Here is a 13682-nt window from a genome sequence, read left to right as displayed (position 1 = left end):
TGAAAATTAATGGTGAAACTGTTAGTACATCTAACTCCATGTGTATTATCGTATTATATCAATGACGTAACTTAACTTAACCAATGGAGTATGTCTAATCTATGGCTTCGCTTAACCCAAAAGAAAACTACTATATCGATTGTTAAAATCGATTATTATGATGGAGTCGGGTAGTAACGTTGTGCAAGATTAATATATTATTATGATCATTTTACAGAAATACATTGTATTATTGCTTTAAAAGCTGTTGTTACGTAATAATCAATGGTAACCCGTTCTTCTTATTGTTGAATTGTCACATTAATTATTGCTGTATTCTTGAAAAGCTCAGTCCACAGTCCTGTACCTAGTATTATACCAGAAAGGTTGAACAGCTGATATCAAAATCGAATCCACCGATGAAAAAGAACAAGGTAGCTGTCATTGGAATTGGACTAGGTTATGTTTTGTTTGAAGAAGTGAAGTGCTCTAACGCTTTAAGTTAATAGTTAAAATTAATATTTCTTCATTAATAGTATACACTAATCTAAATAATATTAAACTAAATTCTTGCTATTTTGTCCATACATAATAATCATGTCTGTGCAAAACAATTAAGTTTTACTCTAATATGGCTTGTGACAGAGAAATTTTAAGAGAAATTTGGGAAGGGAAGCTTCCAATATGTTTTCAATTAAATCCAGAAGAAGCAAATAAGCTGCAACCACCAGAACCATTTTATTTGATGGTCCCCAGATTAAGTTACTTTCCTCTTGTAACAGATAAGGTAAATTCATTACTATAATAAGTTACTATTTCTACATAGGTAGCCTAGGTTTAGTCCACCATTTTTCTTTTGTATGACTTCTAGGCAAGATCTAGCATCCTAGGATGCGAGAGTGAATATTGGAGAGCTTACAAAGGAGGAAGAGAGACAAAGAGAAGAGAGTGGTGGTTGTGGCATGAATCACAACGTTAGTCATTGAACACCCAAAGGGTCAAGCTGTACGCTGTAGAAATTAAATTAATTACTTGAAATGGAATTTGGTATTCTGATTTTGTTCTTGGACAGTGACATTAAACCAAGGTAAATCGTGTGACTAACAATAATGAATTTTTGCCGCAACACTCTAGGATACAGATGAGAATTAAATCTTTCTTATAATCTAAGAAAATAAACAGGCTTACCTTAGAGGGTAAGCCTACATTAAATTTGTGGATTGATTACTAAATGAGATATGAGTTCTAAAATCTTTCTGTGATCTCCTTAAATTTAAGCGTGGTGGGGGTTCAAGTTTACCTCTGCGCCGTTGGTATTTTCAAACCTTTTTATAAGGAAACGGTCCAAACTGATGGCTTGCTATACCCAGGGCCGTCTGAAGAGGGGGGCAACCGGGGCGCCGCGGCTATTTGTATAACATAGGCCTAGTATTAAAAATATGCGATGCGACAATTACTGGGGGGAAAGGCGCCACGACCACGTTTGCTCCGGGCGCCGCTAACCCTAGGGACGGCCCTGGCTATACCTATCTACTTTTTATAAAATGAAATATTGCATCTGGGTCCAGAATCCATAGTTTGTTTAAAATTGAACCAGCAAACCTCAGGTTTTAAGGGAAGCACTACAACCCTTCAGCTACTCAGCTTCAGCTACCCAGACTATTTATGTGTTTTTTAACGTAAGTTAGTCTTACTTGTGCTTTGTTGTAAAAAGCCTTGTAGAGAAAATCATACCAAACATGATCCAACTGAGGACTGTTCTGTAAAACCTCCTGTACAATCCTAATACACACTGACTTTGCAGACTTTCTTATTTGTTACAGGTCCGAAAATACTACCAAAAATATATTGATGAGGAAAAACAAGATAATGAAATGTGGCTTGACTTCAACGGAATACCACTGAAATGGTATAATACTTAGTTATGAATTAGTTATATGGATTGTGTCTCAATAAAAAAAAAACCTTTGCCTTGCTTATTTTAATTTGTGTGAATTATGTCAGTGACATTTTCAACACATTTGAAGGAAAATAAATGTTAACAACCTAAAATAGGGGAACAACAGTGGTGGTAAACTAATACTGTAGGCCTAAATGTAAAATTTTTCTTAGTTTTTAAGAAATAAATTCCACTTAGTTATTATTACAGTAGAACCCCTCATATCCGGCCACCACGGGACCAAGCCCCTGGCCGGATAGCGATTTGGCCGGATAAACCAACCTACTATGAAAATGAAAATGATTCATATATAATACCTATAATAATATTTAATCAATACATGCTGTCAAAAGTATAATTTAAGTCTATTCTAGGATTATTTTTTGAAGAAATTAACATGTTTGTACAAATTTAAAAAAATATTTGTAGGCTAAAGTTGTTAAGGAATGAACGTACGAGTATTAAGATTTCAGGTAACAAAAATGGAGGTAAAAGTTACATTAAATCAGCCTTGAAGATTTTTAGGACCTTAAAAGTAAATACAATTCTACTCAACTTTCTTATCCATTTTGTTAAATAAAAATACAAAGATTAATTTCCTAACCCGGGGCCCCAACTGTTTAGAGGTTAGGCCTAGTTCAACTGAGTTTAGTGACACAGTAAAATGTATTGAAAGAAACAGATAAATAGTTTAGCTCAAACAAGTCGCAAAGACTAGTGCTTGCATCTAAACGTCTGTAAGCTTTGAGAAAAATATTTTGATATTGGCTTCCTGGAAGTGGCCAGATAAACAGAGGACTGGAAAAACCAAGGCCGGATATCAGGGGTTCTACTGTATTATAGAAATTACAAAGTAAATTAACTAGGCAATGTTTTCAAATGCATGAATTTGACATCAATAATCCGTAATCAATCTCATTATGAATTTTTACCATCAACCAATCATCTCTAAACAAGGTATAATTTATAACTTTTTTAAAGTTGTGTGATGTTACAGGATAAAAAATTGGGTTTTATTTTAAAATTGAACGAAATATATCATCTATATTGTGGTGCTTGGAGCTGTGCATTATTAGTTGGGGCAAAATTATACTTCAGAAACAGTTTGAAAATATACAACCAAATTTTAAGGAGGTGTAATTTTGTTTCTCGTTATAATATAGATTTGAAATCTGTTAGGTAAGATTTTAATTTACCAAACTATCCCAGTCTCAAGTGGTGGTGTTCTCACTAACCACACTCTAACACTGTTTATATCATATTTACATCACTCGTTTTCCAGGCATTACCCAATAGGAGTGCTGTTTGATCTTAACAAGACGGACATTCAACTTCCATGGAACATCACTGTACATTTTGACAAGTTTCCAGAGGATGAACTCATTCATTGTCAAACAAGGTATGAGTGAACCTTGCAAAAATGTATTTGGTCATAATACAGTATATCTGTAAAATACATTATAGGCCTATACATGTTTTTGCTCTGTTACTCAATCGTGTGTTTGTTGTGTATCCCTGTTAAGGTTTTTTTTTAAATAGTGAACTGCATTCGTTGAAGATACGGAATTTAATTTGGGTTCAAAATTACCATGGCTTTTTATATTTTTTCCAGTTAATTTGAATACCAAAATGCCGTTCTAAGAGTCTTGAATGAAGATTTAGAAGTGTAGAATTTTGTATAACCTAATGTTTCACATGGTTTTGACAAAAAGGTAGATTCTTCAAAATAACAGTTATCATTGTCCAAAGTTTCACACACATAATCTTGTTGGTTCACACAATTTATAACCAAATAAATTGAAAGTGTAAAACCAGATAAATATGAGGATAACAAACAATTGATACTACACAAGAATAACGATAAGTGTGAGGAAGCAATACACTTAAAGAAAATGACAATGTTCAAATTTTGACCTGTATTGTTGGCTATATGAGGTTTGTGCAATTGGCTCTTTCTCTTCGTCATTCTGATCAACTGACCTACTCTTAAAATGATTACTGAACAGTGTTTGTCAGTTAAAAATATAGAGTTGATGATTTGGTCACAAGATAAAGAAGCTGTTGTGTTGACCTGGATCCTCCTGCTTCTATAGTTCTCTAGCGTTCGCTCGTGTCTGTGTTCAGCAAGGGTTAGGAGTTTTGAGTCCCTAATTTCCGAGTGGAAGACAGCTGATCTAAGACAGACCTCGTTCCTACTTTTCTATCATAGAAATCCTTTCCCCCCATTTTGGCTTATACAATATTCCTGAAATATTAGCAGTAGATACCCAAACAGCTTTGTTGGGACCACCCAATCCGAATTTCAACTGAACTCACTATGTCAGCTTACTGAGAGTGTTTTTTATACCTTTTGTTCTAGGGAGGCCGTTGAATCTCACTTTATGAACTGCATCAAAGAAGCTGATGTGTTGAAGCATCGGACACAGCTAGTCTCAAGTATGCAACAGAAAGATCACAAGCAGCTCTGGTTGGGTCTTCAAAATGGTGAGTGTTTACCAGTTCGTGACCGAAATCGATTTTTTAGATCTGAGGACTTGGTTCCTGTATAATCGGCATCCAACGAAATAGTACCTACTAAATGCAAAGTAAAGATAGTACTGTACATAATAGTTGACTTAACATTCAAATTGTTCATCTAAATATATAAAAGGCAAAGCCCTCACTGACTGACTGACTGACTGACTGACTGACTGACTCACTCACTCACTCATCACTAATTCACCTACTTCCCATTTACCTAGGAGGCTGAAATTTGGTACACCGATTCTTTAGGCATTAAATAGGAAAACTAAGTTGTTTTTATTCTGATCGGACTCTCGGGCTCCGCCCCAGTGGCTCTGGAGTTTCCCATGTTAACCTTATGATTTTTCATATTTAAATGGAATTAATGAATCTTATCAGCTGTTTCAATTAAACAGGGTGGTTCTGTTCTACGATTTTCAATAGCATTAAAGTTACAAGGATTCCCAACAGGGTGCAGCACTATTATTTTTTTAAATTTATGACAACTGCTAATTTGCAACCAAAAGGTGAGTGAGCGTAGCGAACGAACTTCAACCTGAAGGCGAGTTAGCATAGCGAACGAGCTAACCTGAAGGCAAGTGAGCGCAGCGAACGAGCTCCAACCTAAAGGTGAGTGAGCGTAGCGAACGAACTTCAATCAGGACGTGATTGAGCCATGCGAACGAGCTCATCTTGAAAATTAAGAAGTTAAACGGGGCAAAGCCCGAGGGTACAGCTAGTTTTACATATATCTATGTTGTAAAAATATGTTGAATACATGATAATAGCTACCTAGTTTCAAAATGACGCTCTCTTTTTGGGAGGAGGTCTCTCAGCTCAGTACCCGCCATGGAGGTCTCCAGCTTTGCTTTCCAAGAGTGAGGCTTGAGTTTGGAAGGAGAAACTTCTCGTACTTCGACCCAAAGCTGTACAACGACCTCCCCTCTGGCCTAAAAAATATGCCTCGCCATCTTTTACAGCCAAAATTAAGGAATTGTACTGTTATGATTAGTTGTTATGTAGATTTCCTGTTTCTGTTTTGTTATATTTTCTATTTATTTGTTTGTTAGTTAAGTTATTGTTACTTAGAATATGACGAGAGTTGTTCTGAAAAGCAGTTGTACTGAGAAACACTTTTAATTAAATGTCACCCGGATCGTGTTGGTCCATATGTTAAATCCCATGATTAAACTAAAAAAATGCTTTATAGATCTATGAGGCATAGCTCTAAGGAAGGCCTATAATTGAAAGTTACTTTCGACAATGGTTAAAAGTATTTAAGGTACTACCTCAACCTCACAATTTAACACCTTATTTGGGTTGACATTTTCATTACAAAGGTGCTGAAAACACTGAGGTGAAGGTGTCCGTGAAACACTGAGAAATAAGGACATTAATGAGTTACCGGTACCAACAGACATACACACAAAAATACAGAACTTAATTAGGGAATTTGCTACGCTTTACAAAGTACATATAAAATTAGTATAATTAGTACCGGTATTTGTTAATGTCATCAAATTTTATCATAACAATTTATATTTGCTTGGACCGAAGATGACCCGAAATGCTGTTGAAATGACGGCTTACTATATGAAATGAAGTACTATAGACAACTTAGATTGGTAATTTACAATAAAAATTACCAAAATAGGCCACGAACTATTGATACATAAACAATGTAAAGTGTTTAAACAATTCATTATTGTTTGCTGAATAAATATTTTACTAAAATGCGTTCGTTTTCTTAGCATAAACTAACATTTTTTAATCCAGACAGAAAAAGCAAAACTTATTCAGTTAAGATATAAATTAAATTGAATACGCCTGTAATAAATGAGGGGCAACACCAACGATAACTAATTTGTAAATTACAGTGATGTGTTAGTATGTCAAAATGATTCTTGCTGAGCACCAATGGTTCTAAGGAAAAGAACCAGTACCAAAAACCAACGTTTACAGTTAAGAACTATAGTACATCCGACCAATTATATGCGTTAATCAAGTCCCAAGGTTATTGATCTCTTGGTATTGGATTTTCTCGTAAAAAGTTATCGGCAATCAAAGTTATTTCCCATTAATTGCTTTAATTATGGAGTAATAACTAACATTATAGGAGAAAACATATAAAATTACAGGGAAATTTAATATTAAGCCTTTGAGGTCGAATGTCGAGTATAGGTCGCCGCCTGCCATTTTCCCGACTGCTCGAAAATGGCAACCTATACTCACAAAAAAAAAGAAAAAGAAAAAATTAAAAAAGTTTATCTTTACGGTCAAATGGCCAGTATAAGCCGCCAGGCACCATTTTTTTGACTGCTCGAATGGAAAACTAAACTCACTGAGAAATGGGGAAAAAATTCGACCTCAAAGGGTTAATGATGAATGAATGACATGTAATGCTACATTTCACAAGTAGGAATAAAAGAAAGGGCTATTTAATAAAAACTACTTATGTTGTCACTCCAATGTTGTAAAGGTAACAACATATTACTGTATTTTATTAGAGGACCCTGTTCTGCTCCGCACTGGGAAATGTGTTTTTTGATTGAGTAATACAGTATCTTGAACTCAACTGACTCAAACGATCAATATCTCATATTAAAGCCTAAGCCTTTATTCTAGGAGAATTTTAAGACCAAGACATATAAAATAACTAAAATAAACAAAGAGTTACATATCATTAATTGCATATAAACCCTAAAATAATTATAATCATTGTTGATTCGTGATTCAGCAGCATGCTTCAGGTAAGTCCTATTTTAATAATCAATAGATCAAATGAAAGCTGGCATTTTACTGAAGGTTCTTAGACCATATAGGATAATGTGATTAGTACTGGTGGAATACAAATTTAACTGAAGTAAGAATAATAAAATAAACAAATTCATGTTTTTTTGGTTGAATAATACAGTAGATAAATAAATGATGAAGCTTGATGGCAAATCGGTATGTGCATACCTTCAATTTAAGACCACAATTTTTAATATCGGCTGGATAGAAGAGCCAAACAAACTCGGAAAGGAAAAACCAAATTTAATTTGGCCGTAAGAAATGTACAGGGAAGAAGTTGCTTTTGTGATTAACTCGAAAGATACGTCAGATAAATTAATGCCGATGTTTGATGGCAAATCTGTGCATGCATACCTTTAATTTAAGACCAAAATTGTGAAAATCGGTCTGGTAGAAGAGCCAAACCGACTCGGAAAAGAAAAAACAATAATTTTTAATATATAGATACTTTTAACTATTGTTATTACAGTTAGGCCTACATTATTAATTGAATCAACATTTTCAGACAAGTTCGATCAGTTTTGGGCAGTGAACCGAAAGCTGATGGAGCTCAGTTCGGGAGAAGAGGCATTTAAATACATTCCGTTCCGGTGTTACCACCTGAGCAAGGACAATTGCATGGTACAGCGACTGGTCAAGCCTTTGACTGAGCAAGGCCACAGGAAGACACTACGAGGTCTCGTCCAGGAGCTGTTCCCAGAAGAAGAAAAAACAGGTATTAACATAGCACTTAACGTATAGCCTTCTTTACTGTATAACCTTGCAAAAAATCTCTCACAAGCCAAAATAGTGGAGTTAAATCCTTTCTCTCGCCAACTTTTACAAATACGTATCTTTCTGTGGCAGTAATGCTCATGAATACCTATAAAAAAATGAAAACTGTAAGTTCTAGAAATTCTTCTGTAACTAGAAACAGCACTAATCTTGATGTCTAGTTTTTTTTCTGGTGTACGCTATCAAAGTCTCAACATTTTTTTTTTTTGTTACTGGGTTTTAATATGTTGAACAAATTTCCAAGACTCTTAAAATCCCTTCTCTCTTTAAGGTTCTTTCAAAAGAGGATTAAACGCTATATTAGACAGCCCTTGCTACTTTGTGAAGAAGTGCAATGACATTGTAAAATACTTTCATTAGCACTTATCACTTCTCACAGACATGGCTTATTACTTGAATCTGTTGAATGGTTCAATTAACAATATGTTATGACTTATAATTAGAGCTGGTATAGTAATTTAGGCAAGAAGAACTATCCCTCTTTATGATCTCTCTTCAAAAAAAAACATACAGTAATAATTTAGTTGTCAAATAATCTCAACTTTTGGTATTATAGTAAATCACTTGTATGCACTGAAGTAAAACAAAAATTGTTTAGCTTTGAAATGAAAGCTGTTTTCATGTAAGTTAACAGCACTGGTTCAATTGTATCATTTTGATACGGAAATAAACCTCTAATGCCCAGTAGGTTTTGTTGTAAGCGGTTTTTAACAGATCAATAACCCTCTTAGTAGATCAGTTACTACTTAGTTACTTACTTACTTACTAACTGCCATTGCTCCACAAATCTCAGTTGATTCTTCGCCTCATGTACCAGCCTCTTCCACCCTTCTCTGTATTCTGCCAAGTTGAAATTTTTACCCATCGTCCTGATGTCATTCAATACTTGGTTAATCCATCTCAATTTCGGCCTCCCAATGGACGTTTACCTCCAGGTGTGGCTCTCCAAACTTCATACAATCTTGTTCGTTTCTCTCTTCCTAGCACATGCCCTATCGAACTTAACCTTCTTCCTTTAACCATTGCAACAATATCTGGGTCAGTGTACAGTAATCACAGTTCTCTATTTTTCCTTATCGTCCACATTTCTCCCTCCTACACTGGCCAAGTTACCTTTATTAACACTTAGCAGATCAGTTACCTTTCTTATACTTAATTTCATTTTTACAAGTTTCCTGGGCCTGTTTTGCTGGAGATGAATCCCACCGCTTACATAAGTCAGAACTTTACCAGAACTTTTCTATCAAACAAAAATTTCAAGGCGCTTGTCCCCAGTACAAATCCCATAACCATGGATGTGTTGCTAGCCTAATGGTAGTGTTCCGGACTTCGGTGCAGGAAGGATGGGTTCAATTCCTGGCATATCCACTAAAGGCTGAAGAGGACCTGGTCCTTTAAAAGTCCCAGTCTGGGGGGTTTTGGCTCTAGGGACTGAAACATCACGATATTTATAACCCCATAACCCAATTAGTTGTTTGTGTAAGAAACAGGGCTTCGGTCCTGCTGAATTTCAATACAGTAAAACATGAGGTAGGACCGCAAAAGTACACTGTTGTAAACATCTAATTTTTTTTGCCAATAAATGTGTTTCATAACTGATCCTTTGAAGATCTTCACTCATGGCTACAAGCTGCTTTTGGGCCTCTCCTGTTCCAAATGACTTTTTATTTTAAATGTAGCTCTGAAAATGATAAATGAAGTACAGTAGACACGATCTTAACAACAAGTATCTTAACACAAGTCTTAACCGACTCAATCATTATTTTGAAATCGTACTTGCATTATTTATGAAATCAACTACACTTATCTCCTATTTTCCTATTGATAAAAAAGTCACAAAAAACACAAAACACGGTTAAGTCAAATATTTTCAGTGGAATAAATTATAGTTGTAGGCAAGAGTCAATATAAATTCTTATTTTAATAACTTAAGTACAGTAATATTAATTGATGCTTTCCAAATCTATCGTAATACAGTACAGAACTTTTTGTCAATATTAAAGATACTATCAACCATTTTGTTACGAGACAGGATGTTTATTTATAGCTGGGTAGAACCTTAAAGTGGGTGTTGGCTGAATGGCAAGTTCGGACTCGCTGTAACGTTTTGTCCTCATAGCACTTGCCCAGACCTCTGTGCGTCACAGAAAGATTAATTTTACAACGGATATGAGACGTCTCTTGCTTGATTTATTACCATTACAAGTTTGTCTTCATCTTGTTGAGTGACCTTTGAAGCCTTGTTGCATGCTGTTTGGATATGCTCCCATTAGCGAACTGAAAATCAAGTTCAACGCCCAAATACCTCGCTGCTGCCTTTGTCTGAGTCTAGATTCCCGACTGTTATTGGGATCAATGCGGGTATTTGTTTTTTTACTTAGCTTTTCATACATCAAATTTCCTGGATCATCACCTGATCCAAGCGTATCTGGACCAACTCTGGAGTCCTCGAGGTGATGATAGCAGCTACATCATCGGCGAAACTCATGAGAGAAACATCATGACACATGTCTAGGTGAAGCATGTTGTAAAAAGAGACATTCCAATGGTCAGGACCGAGGATCGACACCTGCCCTGCACTAGTGACCTTTTTGATTTTCCTACCCTCTTGGGTCTCAAACAACAGCCCACCTTTAGGTAATACAGCACAACGGCCAGAAGAGAGTGTGGCACTCAGAAGTTCCACTGCTACGTCAGATCCTCAGGGCGACACCTCTAGCTCTTAAGTGAACAACTTATCTTTGCAGACAGTATACTAATGCTTGCCACAACAGTGCCAAATCTGTGTTGAGTTTCTCATGAGATATTTTATGTTTTCAGTTCACGTGATGACTCATGGCGTAGAGCCACCATGGGACACCCCACTCCAGTGGATGAGCGAACATCTCAGTTATCCGGACAACTTTTTGCATCTCTGCGTTGGCTACTCGTAACTCAAGTACTGTTATCCTCTCTACGCACTTTTTCCTTCGTGTATTTATATTGTATATTGTTTAATGTTTTGTATAAAATAAGTAAAGTGTTATGCTTTTAAATTGTTATTTTTATATTCCTGTCAAAAATATCCATAAAACCAGCCATTATCAGAGTTTGTATGGTAAAGAGAGGACAGTAATTGTTTTGTTTGTTGTTGTGTGATGTTTTTTTTAAAGTGTTTAACCTTAATTTACCTTTTGCTGAAGATAAAACTTTGAACACTTGTCCTTAACAATTTTAAAATAATGGCAAACATAATGATAAGCATAACAGGTTTATTACCCACTTTGCAATATCAATTTATTATGAATTTTCAAAGAACATGGGTATTATTATGCTTATTTTCAACTTAACTGCTGTTCATTACATATTTTCCAGTACGATTCATCAAAATAAAGTCTTCATATGGACTGATATAATTTTCAATGTTTCAGCTTTTCCAATATAAGCACATTACCAAAGATAACACAATTTTATGTGACAGCTTTCAAAGCCAGATGATGACAGGTATAGTCCAGCCACCAAGGATGTCAATAATTCAGAATGCAGGGCCGGTTCTAGACATTTTTATTTTTTAATCGAACAATATTCTGGCCCCCCCTCCCCCACCCTTATATAGAACATAATAATATAGTAGTCAGTGCTGGATTTTGGTCAAAGGGGGCTGCAGCTTTTTGTGTTAAAACAATTTTTAGTAAAAAAATTAAAGTTTAATTTTAAAAAATTAATTATTTGCACGATTGCGGAACAAATTAAGATATCCCGTGATTGCGTGTAGTGATGCCCGATTGCGAGATGTTACAATCAAAACGTTTTGATTGTTTGAACCTCTCGAGACGTTTCGATTGTATTTTGCTTAGCGAGAGGCTCTTACCGAGAGGTTTTATCGAGATGTTCGTGACGATTGTTTCGTTTCAGCACGGCTTGTCTTCTCTCGTATCTCGTCTCGCATTTGTCTAGAGAACCGAACCGAAAGGCGAGAGGTCCTTACCGAGAGGTTTTAACGAGATGTTCGTGACAATTGTTTTGTTTCAGCACGGCTTCTCTCGTACTTGCATTCGTCTAGAAAACCGAGAGGCTAGAAGTCCTTACCGAAAGTCTTTTTAACGTGATGTTCATGGTGATTGTTTTGTTAAATGTGCGGCATCGTCATTTATTATCATCTAATTTCTATAGTATCTGCCAGGGATTGACCCCAATAAGAGGTATATCTTACTTCAAAACCAAGGAAGGTTTATATTACTTACTTTATCTTAATAGTGACTTAATACCACTCAATAAAAACTATTAACAAGACAAGATATTTTACAAACAAAATGTTTGTATTTAAATCAAAATGTTTATAACGAGACAGAAGGTTCTCATAAATGTTTTGTAAATGTTAACAGTATTATTTACCATTACCCATTACTTTAAAATAATTTTCTATCTGATGCCATGACGGAGTGACATAAGTGCTTATTCATATGTCAGTAGTATATATGTTGTACATAATAGACTACTATTCTGTAAGAATCTAGAAAAAGAACTAACATCCTCGTAACAACTCTCATGAAATGTATAGACAGATGCGAACAGATGTTTAGGCCTAACGAATGCAACAATCGACAGAAACATCTCGATTGTACAAACCTCTCGCTAAGCAATCGAAACAATCGATAAGCGGAACATCTTGAGAAGGAACATTTCGATTGTTCAAACATCTCGCAATCGCGCATCACTAATTGCGGGAGACATTCACAATCTCGCAGCGACCGCGGATAGCTATGAAGATGTCCCCGTAATTGCGAGAGTTTTCACGATTTCACAGCAATCGTAGGTGGCAATGGTAATGTTTTGAAATCACGGGGGATATTAACAATTTCATGGCGATCTCGGGTGGTGAGGATGATGTACCCACGATTGTGGGAGATGTTCATGATTTTGCCGCGATAGTGGGGCCGCTCAGATTAATTTGGCCTAGGGTGGCATGTACGGTACCTTAAGTCACTGGTGTTGGTAAGGATGTTGGTAAGGAACGTTCAAAATGTGTAAACATCTGTCGGACGAGTCCAAGTAGGTGACGGAGGGGTGCCGAAGGACGAGTCTAATTGTTACTATGGTGGTTATTGTTATTAGGGAACAATAATAAATAGAGTAGGGTAGTGGGAGTAAGCGTAAAAAGGTCTCGCACCGTACGATATACGATTTTCCCTAACTCCTTACTCCTACCGTCTTATTTGGCGATATAAATAACATTTATATATTCAATGCCTCTTGTCTCCTTCCAAATACTGAACATTGGAGAGCGCTTAGGCGCCCTACACGGCCACATACTTTGCTTAAACCCCTTAAACCAGCCCTGTCAGAATGAAAACTTCTATAATTGCTACTGAGCACAGTTCTAAACATCACCCTAAAGGCCGCACGTTTCTTGGTGAAGCCTGGAAATGAGGATTGAGGAAGCAAGTTCGGACGGGGAAGTAAATAGTGCCACCCAAACGAGCTATTAGCCTGACTAAGAACAGCATACTAGCAACCGCGTTCTAGCAAGAATCGATTTTTTGTCATAATTCCTCTCAGTACTGTATACAGATAATTTCTAAGGCTTGGCTATGAAACATTTTACCACTTTCTTTTTTATTTCTTTTAATATCTTCTTTCATTCATGGATAACTGTATAAAATAATCTCAACTACCATTTTGTAGAGTAAAAAAACAAATAATTTAGTACAATTAT

At 35.9% G+C, this 13682-nt stretch overlaps 1 protein-coding gene across 1 annotated transcript; it reads left to right on the top strand.

Moving 5' to 3' along the window:
- The first annotated feature begins 418 nt into the window (after positions 1-418).
- LOC128991899 (autophagy protein 5) lies at positions 419-11022 on the top strand. The gene is made up of 6 exons (XM_054415169.1): positions 419-766; positions 1803-1888; positions 3201-3317; positions 4278-4402; positions 7719-7928; positions 10808-11022. The coding sequence occupies exons 1-6, from the start codon at positions 611-613 to the stop codon at positions 10918-10920; spliced, it is 807 nt and encodes a 268-aa protein (XP_054271144.1). The 5' UTR covers positions 419-610; the 3' UTR covers positions 10921-11022.
- The last annotated feature ends 2660 nt before the right edge of the window (positions 11023-13682 follow it).

Source organism: Macrosteles quadrilineatus, unplaced genomic scaffold (genome assembly GCF_028750875.1).
Source record: "Macrosteles quadrilineatus isolate MER2022 unplaced genomic scaffold, UCM_ALF_1.0 Scaffold_4__1_contigs__length_99947679, whole genome shotgun sequence".
Classification (NCBI taxonomy): Eukaryota; Metazoa; Arthropoda; class Insecta; order Hemiptera; family Cicadellidae; genus Macrosteles; species Macrosteles quadrilineatus.
This window is presented reverse-complemented; position numbering and strand designations above follow the sequence as displayed.

Coding starts and splice junctions, on each gene's coding strand:
- LOC128991899 (XM_054415169.1), top strand. CDS start 611: ATGGCTTGTGACAGAGAAATTTTAAGAGAAATTTGGGAAGGGAAGCTT. Junction 1,889..3,200: donor AACGGAATACCACTGAAATG/GTATAATACTTA, acceptor CTCGTTTTCCAG/GCATTACCCAATAGGAGTGC. Junction 4,403..7,718: donor CTGGTTGGGTCTTCAAAATG/GTGAGTGTTTAC, acceptor CAACATTTTCAG/ACAAGTTCGATCAGTTTTGG.